The sequence below is a fragment of the Bidens hawaiensis genome, unplaced genomic scaffold, assembly GCF_021521415.1.
Source record: "Bidens hawaiensis isolate Kalapana, Puna unplaced genomic scaffold, B.hawaiensis_p1.1 tig00015447_1, whole genome shotgun sequence".
Lineage (NCBI taxonomy): Eukaryota > Viridiplantae > Streptophyta > Magnoliopsida > Asterales > Asteraceae > Bidens > Bidens hawaiensis.
In genome coordinates, this window is record NW_027492379.1 from 1 (window position 1) to 11,886 (window position 11,886).

The following is an 11,886-nucleotide window of genomic DNA, read 5'->3' on the forward strand; positions in this document are numbered from 1 at the left end:
TGTTGAAGAAACATCAAGGCAAGGTACTAACCGTTGTAGCCAAGGATGCCTCCATGGCTGGGAGTATAGATTGGAATAAAATGATTGCTGATTCAGAAGTTTAGAATGCTATATATATTAGTGATAGATTAGCTGCAACATGGTCACCACACACCATCACCATCCTTATAGATGAGTCAACTGTTTGCTTACTAATATAGATTACCCATATATAAATCCATATTACCAAACTATGTACACAAACATTAAGCCATCCTTCAAACTCAAAAAGTCAAAACAACAAGAATAACCATCCATATCCAAAAGAAAACAACCTTCATACATTTTATCAAACGAGTAAAACAAAAAAGACTTGCTAATCTATCTGCAGTTGGTATTCTACATCTTAAAGCAACTATCTCCAAAATACTAACTGATGTAACTAGTTATTATACAAAACGCCTATAGACATAAGAAAATATCTAAGCATCTGTTTCATATCTAAACAAAAAAAATACTAAACCTTTCTATATTGCTCAACAAGAGTAAAGCCTTCTGCAACAGTGTCCCCAATCGAAGACAGATTCAATAACTTATCTATACTATATATAAAGCATGAGTTAGGGACCTCTTAAATTTTAAGAGGTACCAAACTCAATGCTTTATATACAACACATAATGCATAAAAATTATAGAAATTAAGGGTAATTAAGTCTTTACAACTTTCTTTCTTTTAACATATACTTACAACTTTAGTCCCTCAACTTCATTACCTTTTTCCACAAGTTTAATAATAGTTACACACGTTCCCCTTAAATCAAAACCAACTACCCCACAACTTTTTAACGGTCATAACTTTTTCACACGTTAATGTTTGTTCATAAAAAAATACATCATAAAAATGAGCATTTTATTCTCTTTGATTTGAGTATGATATTGCTATAGTTTTTTTAGTTTTAAAACGTTAACATGTTATGCGCTTAAGATTTAGAACCGAGTAACAGGTCGAGTTGGGCGAGTTCATGTCATTTGTAAAAGCACAATAGGGTCGGAATGAGTCAATACAAAAAAATGGTTAATTTGGTTCGGGTTCAAGTAGAAAGGGGCCAGGTCAGAACGATGTCGAGTCAAAACAGGTTTGGGGCCAAAATAGATTGGTTTAAAAATATGATGTATTTCAAATTAATGTCTATTTAATGTTTGTCTTTTGATTTTTGTTACAAGTTACGCAGATACCGTTGTTTAAATATACCAGGGCCGATAAATACGTGTCCAGTCCCACGCGTGATGTTGGTTAAGCATGTTCCAATGTCAGTAACGTGCATTCCCGCCGGGTTACGCGTGTTCAATATTTGATAACACGCAACTGGCTTTGAACGTGTTACGCGGTCCAATTTTAGGCTACGTGTGCACTGTCACCAGCTGACGTTATGTACCGACATGGACTATGCGTTCACTGTGGAGTTTGTGTGCGCCCCCACTGCATCGTGCGGGCACCCAGCTAGTCTAGTTAACGCATAGACATCAGTGTTCTTACTTTTCTCTCCCTCTCTGCCTTTTTTGCAGCCGGAGTTTTCTTCAATATGTTCAGTTCAGTCATCACCACTTTCTTAATGATATCTATCGAGTTTATAAAATCTTTTCTTTTCTTAAAACTCACTTTCGAATTTTCTGTTAACAAAAAGTTAGAGTTAAGTATGGTTTTTGTCCAGATATGCTCATGTTCTCTCTTTTAGTCCATAAGAATTTTTTTTTGCTTTTTTCAATATAATAGTTTCATTTTCATATTGCTTCTATTTCAACTCACTAACTTCATTAAATAGATGGGTCAAATTATAAATAAAAACCCCCTCAAATAAATAAATCAATCAATCATAACTCAAAATTTAATAAAAAAAATAAAAACACAAAAATGTTTCCACCGTCTTTCTCGTTTTCATTAAAAACACACACAATGGTAAGTGTAGAAACATGGAATGGATCCGGGTCGGATCCATATCCAAGTTCCCCAGTCTTCGAGATGAACGAACCGACGCCTTCGTCTTCTTCTCCGGTTGCTCGAGATCTGTCATGAAAAAGTGGGGGAGTGGAGGTGACTGCTAAGAGTTTCCTCTTGTTTACAGACACAAATATATGTTGGGAGCCAAGGGTCCAAAAGAAGGTCCTTCAAATGAATGATGAATGCTCCTTATATAAGAACTCCATGGCTACCATCATGAAACCCTAACCTTTATTGGGCCAGGCCCGGTTAGGGGTTACCTCACAAACCCCAGCCCAATGGGCCTAGTTAGTATACCATAATAATAATGTAGTAACGATAATACACGATATAATAAATAAAAGGTCGTACCGGGTTTGACGTACCATATACCTACAATTCCCCCCAGTTCAGTGTTTCTCCTGGGCGTGGAAGCGGCTAGGTGAAGTTCTGGACTTATAAGGAATGCTCAGGAGTGAGGAGTAGTGCTTTTTTGACCCGATGCTTTCTATTATGACCTTTTGCATGTGCGTTTACTTGCTTCGGGTTGTAAGAGGTTTTAAATCATGATGGCGATTTTGGCACGTGGGCCAGGTATAAGTTTAATGACACGCGGGTCACTTCCGGTACGCATGCGGGTCACTTTCGATTTTTATTTTGAGTATATAATTTTTTTATTATTTTTTTTTTGAATTTATTTTTAAGCGATTTTTGTGTGGTCATATCCTTCTCACATTTTTTATTTTTGTCTCCTTTGGTATTTTAAATTTACCCTAACAAGATAGTATAAGATACAACCAATTATTCTAAATTACAAATATAAAAATAATATATTTAAATTTAAAACAAAAACCACTCCTCTTTTTATAATTTTTTTTTAAATTTTTATTCCATTTATTATGAGTATGCTAATGATAATTACACATTTGGTATTTCCAAAATGTCGGATTCTGAAGCCTTCGAGTCGTCATGGCGCTATTGGCATGTTGCCTCTTTGTAGCTCGCTCGTTTGTATGTCTAACTAGTGGTTTTTTTAAGGTTAAACAAATTTGGGGAAACAAAAAATTGATGATTTGGTAAGTTGGTTATGAATACATACATCCGTTTTAGTTTGACCTGACCTGTTCTAAGTTGACCATTTCTGGCACCCACTGACAAAAAGTTCGAGATCCACCACTGGCTCTAGCTCAGGCTCAGCTTGGGTAGTTGACATTTGACACCCTTAATTCTATTATTAACTTCTCAATCAATGATGTAATGATTAACATGTTGTTAATAACGGGTACTTTTGTCAAATATTTGCATATTTATACTGTATAATAAATAAATGTTCTTAATCTCACTTGACATCACATAATTTAGCTTATTACAAACTTTCCCACCTCTCTCTCCCATTAACTACATTTCCCTTTTTTATTAAGAGTTTTATATTTAACTCTTTTTTTCCTTCTTAATCAATTATTGTCTATTTTTAATTATTATTTTTTTAATTTATAAATTTAATACAAACATAGATATATTATTTAGTTTTATATAAATATGTTGTATAAGTTATTAATATTAAGCTTTTATAAGTAACAAATTTTCATATTGATTTAGATAAAATAATTAATTTCAAATAAAGAAATTTTAACTTTGTGTTTGTTTTGCAATGAAGATTAATAAAAGCTAAAGTCAATCACTATAGATGGTTTGATTTGTTTTTGAGACAACATGTTTTAACGCATGGTAAGTGATATGTTTTATTATCTAAAGTTGAAATAAAAAACAAAACTACTAATTTTGATATGTAGGTTAAAATTACAAATATTGTATAAAAAATATTTATAGATATATGAATTTTCAACAACTTTTTATTTCCGTATTGTGTAATATGTAATTTATTCTATCATATATTTTATCTTTATATCATTTGAACATATTACATTATGTTATTATCTAAACAAATTTATTTATTCTAACTCGTGTTCTACACGGGTCTTAATGCTACATGTCATTTCACATGAGTGGTCCTTACAAAATTTTCTCATTTCTCTCATGTTAATATATATTTCTTTTTCTTATTAATAATTTTATATTTTATTCTTTTTTTCCTTTTCAATCTATTATTATTGAGTGAACTACGGTTTTCGTCCCTCTGGTTTGTCGAAATCTACGGTTTTAGTCTAATAGTTTTCCCTCATCTCTCATATTAACTATGTTGATCCTTACAAAATTTTCCCCCATCTCTCTCACATTAACTACATTTCTCTTTTTAATATTTCATTTTCAATTTTTAATAATTCCATCCTAATTTACAAGAATTAATACCATCATAAATATGTGAATTTGTTTAATATAAAATGCATTAGTTATTAATATTAGATTTTATAAGTAACCAATACGAAACAGGTGGGTTTCTTTAACCGATTAAAGTATCAAACATTGTTCATGTTAAAATAGTTTAAGATTAGAATGAGTTTTGGTCCACCAGTTGGCTTAAAAAAGTTGTCATTTACAACTAAGTTTTGATATAGAAAATAACAAAGAAATAATTTATGAATTATGAATTTTCTGACTTTTTTATTTTCAAATTGCGTAATGTGTAATTTTTTTTACTGTATAATATATATTTATATATGTGATACATTTTTTTGTATTTCACATTATGTTATTATTTAAAAAAATACTTATTATAACCTAGCACACGGGTAGCTAACCTAGTGCTGGTATCAAATACAGTTCTCCCACACTTTCCTCTGTTATGAGCAATCTATCATCTGCTTTCACCTTCATACCTGCTTTCACCTTCATACTTACTTCCAACCACTCAAAACCCTATTCTATAATTTGCGAATCTCTCTCACAAAAATTTAAAGGATGAGTTGGGAATGCTCTTACAAATCTAAACCCTTAATTTAAGGTTCCATCCTCAAACACGCATTACACACTAAAACATAACGGTTAAGGCTCAAGACTTATTCTAACGTCGGACCCTTCGATGCTATCAAAGAATCTAAATCTACTAAACTGTCTTGCTACAAGATTTCTTAGCCTTACAATCAAGAGTAACGATCTGTTCCGCCACAAAGTTTAGTTCATTACTAATCACCACATCAACTTAAAGACACCGATGTGAATTCACCGACTAAAATACTAAAAATACAGAAGGTAATAACATCAAGATATTAATCATCCTAAACAAGGTTATCAAATATTGAATGCAAAACATAATTCCCTCCTGGATGAAAGTCGATGTTCGAAATTCCAAAGCACCACAAATAATGCAAATAAACCTACTAAGTCAAAGAGAACACACCATCAAATTCATAGCGAATCAGGCTTCATATCAACCCTGATTACGCCATATATTTGGCAGAAAAAAGTCAAAAACCATAAAAATTTTCTAATCCGTGTAAAATCTAACAGAAAGTCCTTATTACATTATATAAATCACAAACTTAGATCTTAGGAGATTGGACTTTGAATACTTCCTTTCTGAATCCAAATCACCCCATAGGATGCATGTTGTGAGTGTCTGCGTTAATTATAGCTCTACGTAATAGGATAGTGTGTATTCTGGGAATTCTGTCAAAGATGTAAAACCAAATGATTCTAGCTGCCCCATGGTCCCAATAATACGCAGTCCTTTTAGTTGATAGATGCTTTGTGGAAGACTGCTTATGTCAGTACCTTCTACATTCAACCTTTTCAAAACTATCAACCATCCCAGTTCCTCTGGCAATTTTTCAACTCGAAAACACAAGTAGAGCTGTAAATATTTCAAACACTTCATCTTACAGATGCTCTTTGGTATGGCTCGTAAGTCTAACACCTCTAAATTCTCTAACATGCCAAGATCCTTGGGTAACTGCTCAAGAAACAAACAATCTTGAAGTCGAAGATATTTTAGATGCTTTAACATACAGATGCTGTCTGGGAGATGCTTAATATCTTTCATACTCAAAATAATTAGCATCTCCAGACTTTGTACGTGGCCTAGATCCTTAGGTACCTCTGGAATACTGCCTTTAAGTGTAAGTTTCCTTAAATTTTGTAAACCAGAAATGTTTGCCGAAAAAGACTTAATGTTGGTACAAGCACATAGACCAAAAGAAAGAAGCTTCTCAAGATTTCCATTTGATGAGGGTAGTGGTTCATAATATTTACATCTAAACGCTAACTTCGGCAAATTGTTGTTGGGATGCATTGGGCATGTATCCAGGGACTCTGCAACCAGTTTTAATTTGGGATGGAATCATGACCTGGTATTTCACGCAGTTTGGCCATACACAATAAAGAATACCGTTTGGCAGTCAAAAATTCCTTAAACCTTGAGCAACATAAGTATAAGCAGACAAGCTTTTTTAGACATCCCACAGGAGCGTTATTTTTTTGAAGGTAATAACATTTTTCAAGATTTAACTCCTCGAGATGTGGTAACATCCCTAGGTTAAGGTTACTCACCTTAGAACCACGGAGGTTGAGGCATTTGAGCTTTGAACATTCAACCGGCATGTGGAGTTTTACAAAGTCATGACATCCTTCAAGAACTAACATTTCGAGATGTGGGGTTACTCCGGTGTCAAAGGCTCTAGAATTTGACCTGCTAAGGTTAATGTATCTGAGCTTATCAAGAACCTATCATAAGATAAAACAAAAAAAAAAACAAAAAATCAGTGTAATGACATAAATATAACCTAATAAAATATCCTGCAAAATAATCATGATTCTACCTTTTGGTCTCGCACAGAGTGGAGACATAGTGTTCCAAGGCTTTTCAAGGTTAACAAATTTATTTGCTTGAAATGTTTTAGTTAAATGTGAATATATATATATATCGTAATGCATCTGGTGAGTATCTGCTAACTTTATCAACTTCCCATATTCCATATTTATTAGACACATGAAGAAATCTAAGTTCCTTCATCTTTCTAAGACCCTTTATGATAGTTTCTAGATAGAGATCTGAATACACCAGTCTTATACTTCTTGTTTCGTTAGCACCCTGTAAGTACAAGAAAAGGTCATAACAAATAAAAAAAATTTAGTTCCACCATTATATATATAAACTTGAAACTCACTGATTCATTAACCAATATATCTTCAATTTCCTTTTTAATCCATAATCGGCTATGTTCGCTAGGCTCGTTAGGGTGAAAACGTCGAACAATATTCTTGCCCATTTCTTCGATATGGCCATGGAAGCCCAAAGTGTGATAATTAGAAACAATTATCAAAGACTTCTGCTCAAGAATTCTTAAACCAATTTGAGCATGAAATCCACAACTTTCCAGTATTTTGATTGCGTCGTCTTTCTTTTCACCTTTTAGCATGCATACAACATCTAGGAATATTTCTTTCTGATCACTCTCAAGACCATTATAGCTTAGTTCAAGTTTTTCCAAAGTTTCCTTCAACGGAATATGTTCTAGTCTCTTTATAGCATCTACCCATTCACACTTGTTTCTACCATAAAGATGTGAACCCAAAACTTTGATTGTTAAGGGCAGACCAGAAGCATAATGTACAACTTTTACTGAAAGCTCTACATACCCTTAAATTGGAATGTCTCTCCCAAATGCATACCTACTGAAGAGGCGAATTGCTTCCTGATTTGATAACAAATTGACATCATAAATAAAGTTAGCTTTGTGTGCTATTAATACTTGTTCATCTCTTGTTGTGATGATGATTCTACTTCCTGGCTTAAACCAATTAGGATTACCTGCTAATGCCTCAAGTTGTTCTATATGATCCACATCATCTAGCACAACAACAACCTTTCTACCAGACATTATTTTCTTCATCATACTTTTCCCATCATAAACGCTCTTTACATCAACGCTAAGATCATTTAACACGTCTTGGAGGACCTGCTTTTGCAATTGCTTCAAACCAGAGCCTTTTGAACCTTCTCGTACATTCAACAAAGCTTTTGCATTCAAACCAAACGGATATATGATCAAAGACAGATCTTGCTAAAGTCGTCTTTCCACCACCTCCCATCCCTTTGATCCCTATTACATGAACATCATTGGAATCAATTTCTAAAGATGACACTACACTCTTTACTCGGGTTCTCATGCCTACTAAGTTCTCGTCAATATTTAAACCGATGAAATGTAGCTTTGGTGAAATCTCTTTAACAATTGTCTCAACTAGCTTAGCTTCATGCCTTTATTGTATAGAATATTTAGAGGATGTTTGACTGAGCTTATTTATTTTTTTTTTGCTTTTTGAAGGGGTAAAATGTTCAAAATGCTCCTCTAAAAGCACCTAAAAGCATTAAATTGAAGTTTTTTTTGCTTTTTGGAGGGGCATTTTGGACATTTTGCCCCTCAAAAAAAAAAACAACCACCCAGCCAAACACCCTCTTAATCTATTGAGTCAATATCCCACATGTACAGTAAATTCCAAATCTACAACATAATTAGTGGATCCACCTTACAAGGAAGGCTCACTATTATCCTTAAGAGGGGCCCACCTAAATGGAAATAAGACACTCTTGGAGTTTTGTCGGTAATTGATATTAATAATAATAATAATAATAATAATAGAAATAATTTTGAGGGCCTCATGATCGATTAACAGCACGATTAACATGTAAATAACAAGTGACCAAGAACGAATTTGTATCATTATTAATTTTGTATTAAAACGGGATGATTAAAATGGTCAGGGCCGGCTCTAAAAATTCATGCGCCCCACCGAGCATAAAAAAATATGCCCCTTAAATCCTAACATACTGAATAATGTAAACACGTTTTTATACGCCGATTAAAGTTATAACGATAAACATAACGATTAGCAAAATCATGGTATTATGAGTTTATGACATACTAAATAGGCTAATTGAGGATTTGTGAAGCTCTTCTAACATTCTTAATAGCAAATTGGTGAATCAACTTTTCGCAGTTTATGCTATCTAATGTTCCGTTCTTGATAGCTATCATCGCCAACCTGCTAAGTCTTTCTTGGAGCATTGTTGATCGTAAATAAAATTTCAATAACTATAATTTCGAAAAACTTCTTTCTGCATATGCTACCATGACCGTTGGTGTTCGGAGTTGACTTTGTTGTTATCCCACTTAGTCATTCCTTTTATTTATTTAGCTAACATATATTGATTAATTAAAGTACTTGGTCTTTTTCAAATTTTAGTGGGCCTATAAGCCATTGGGTAATCTAAAAATAATAGGTTTAAAATGTGTTTGAGTATTAATAAAATAGTTGGATTATAAATGTTAAGGTATTCTACATATATAACATCGGAAATATTTAAAAAAATTTGTGCCCCTGGAAAAAAAATGTGCCCCGGCTGGGGCGCCCACATTGCACACCCTAAGAGCCGCCCCTGAAAATAGTGGTAGTTGGCATATTTATAGGTCACCGGAAATCTGGTTACTACCGCCGTGACATTCCACAAACGAACGCAACACATTGGTTTATTTCTTACTACTTACAACATTTACTCAAACGTTTAACTAATTACGCTTTGCACTCTAACTTTACTAACTGAACTTTCTAACAAAGTTTAACCATTCTTTAATAAACTAACAGGATCTTTAACGAGATCGGAATTATTTCCAACTTTTTTGTAGTTAATATTAAACTTGTAATCTTATTTATCATCATTTGTTATTTTTTATTTTTTTAACCCGATTCATTCATATTTTACCCGTAAACAAGTGCATAGTGATTACTCATGTTTCAGGTTAAAGTTTTGAGTTGGGATTTGACGATAAAAATGAGATGAAGGATTTAATTACCCATCAGCGGTGCTTTTCAAATCCCACCCAGCTAGACTAGCTGCTCCTTTCATAGCATCTCTCCATCTGCTAGCAGCCTTTTTCTCAACTTGTTTTGCAAAGGCTTCTCCAACTCCCCCACTTTGGTTGCGGTAGGATCCACGTCAAAGAAAACAGGGTAAGCAGTATGATCAGTCATCTTCTGGCACTCCATAATTTTTACGAGCTCGTCTAAGCACCAAGATGAAGATGCATAGTTCTTGAAGAAAATAATGATGTGAAATCTCGAGTCTTCAATGGCTTTGATGAGCTCATCACTCATCCTTTTCCCTTTCCCTATTCTTTCATCATCTTTGTATGTGGTAACGCCTTTCTGCTGAAGAGCATGGTAGAGGTGATCAACAAAGTTTTTACGAGTATCTTCACCCCTAAAACTTAAAAAGACATCATACTTAAAATTTTTTCGAATGGAAGAAGCTGAAGTAGATGCCATTGCTAGAAGGATCAAATAAAATGAAATCCTGATGTGGGGGGAGAGGGGAGGGGGGGGGGGGGGGTTATTTATAAAAATGAGAAATGTTTAGAAAACTTGTATGATGGGTTGGGGATATAATTAAGATTGTTATTTGGCTTATATATAAAAAGACTTATGCCTAACTTTTCTTTAAAATTATCGATTGCGTGTAATTAACGTTATTGTTAAGTTTTAAATCCAAAATAAAAATTATTTAATTATAAATGCCCGGGAGAGAAGAGAGACAGAGACGAAGTCAAAATAGAGAGCATAGAAAAACACGTAAATTTTTAAGAGTAAAGTGCCAAAATCATCCCTAAGGTATGCTTAATAATGCGAATTTCGTCCAAAAAGTTTATTTTGCACATAAAGACCGACGAGGTTTCCCACTTCTGGCTAATTACGTCCAAATCGTTAATTCCGTTCATTTTACATTGTTAAATGAGGGGTATCTTTGTCTTTTTAGTTTATTTCTTATTTTATTCACTTTTAATCATTTATACCCAAATAAATAAAACATAAAAAGAATATTAAAATTATACCCATATACTAAGATCTACATCTTCATCAACATCAACTTTTTTTTCAAAGTTCAAACACCCAAGTCAACACCTTTGAAGAAACGTGGATCGACTCACTGGTAGACGATCTACTTTCCTCGGGTGTGATTATGCTATTTCACCGATGGATCTCTGGGATCTGGATTCTTCCACCTACAAAATGAACAGCACCGTAAACTTACCCCTCAGAAAGGGACAGAGCGGTCCTCTTTGGGGTAACCCTCCGGTGTGAGAATAAGTGTTTGTAGGAGAAGATAATAATATGAGAGTAAGGAAATTGGAGTGTATTGCTTAATATAGCTGAATACTGTGTAATTGGGTGTGTCTCTCCTTGTGGAGTTGATGTGGTATTTATAGTGCTAGGGTTTCCAATGATTGGGCTCAGACCCAATTAGGGCCTTGTTGGCCTCCTCCAATTGCTTTGCGCCACGTGTCCTTGGGGACACCTAGTGCTTTTTCATTGGTTATAATCACGTGGTAGCACATGGGTTATGCTGAGTTGTCCACCTTTCATTGGCAGTTGTCAACATCAGCATATTCTTATTCCTTAAAAAGATACCTTCTGGAAGGTTGTCTGACGTGCACAATCAAGGTTGCCCTAATCCTGATTTGGATAAGGACGAGGTTGATTATGTGCATGTGTGATATGCGCCTATCCTGAGGATGCGCGAGGTCTTCTCTTTATTCTCACGCGCAGATGTTTCATGCGCAGATGTGATATGCACGAGCATGTGATATGCGCCACGCGCGGATGCGTCACGCGCATATGTGATATGCGTGAGCATATGTGATGCGTGAGCATATGTGATGCCTGAGCATCTGTGGTGACTGAGCATATGTGATGCCTGAGCATGTGATGCATGAGCATATGTGATATGCGTGAGCATATGTGATATGCGCCATGCGCATAGGTTTTGGCTTTGTGCCTTCATAATGTCTTGACTTCAAGCCTCTTGTCTATATCTTGTGGGTTGACCCGCCTTGCTCGGTGTTGAGGCGGGTACATACCTCTTCAAGCCCCCCCAGTCTAATGTGTGTCTTGTCTCGCGCGAGCGAGATAAGATAAATATTAGACTTAATAGTTTGCTCTTTTAGCAGGGGTTTGTCTTTTTCTTCTTATTAATC

The 11,886-nt window shown here is 34.6% G+C and overlaps 1 protein-coding gene and 1 pseudogene across 1 annotated transcript; both read right to left on the reverse strand.

Annotated features, from left to right (window-relative positions):
* Window positions 1-6,403: 6,403 nt before the first annotated feature.
* On the reverse strand, window positions 6,404-8,023 carry LOC143549178 (TMV resistance protein N-like; the record flags this gene model as incomplete). Its single annotated transcript, XM_077040146.1, has 6 exons — window positions 7,939-8,023; window positions 7,606-7,850; window positions 7,526-7,548; window positions 7,021-7,405; window positions 6,807-6,944; window positions 6,404-6,577 (listed from the first exon to the last, which is right to left on the reverse strand). Coding segments are annotated over exons 1-6 (1,050 nt in total), but the record flags the coding sequence as incomplete, so codon positions are not given.
* Window positions 8,024-9,757: 1,734 nt separating this feature from the next.
* On the reverse strand, window positions 9,758-10,180 carry LOC143549179 (toll/interleukin-1 receptor-like protein pseudogene; annotated as a pseudogene).
* Window positions 10,181-11,886: the final 1,706 nt, after the last annotated feature.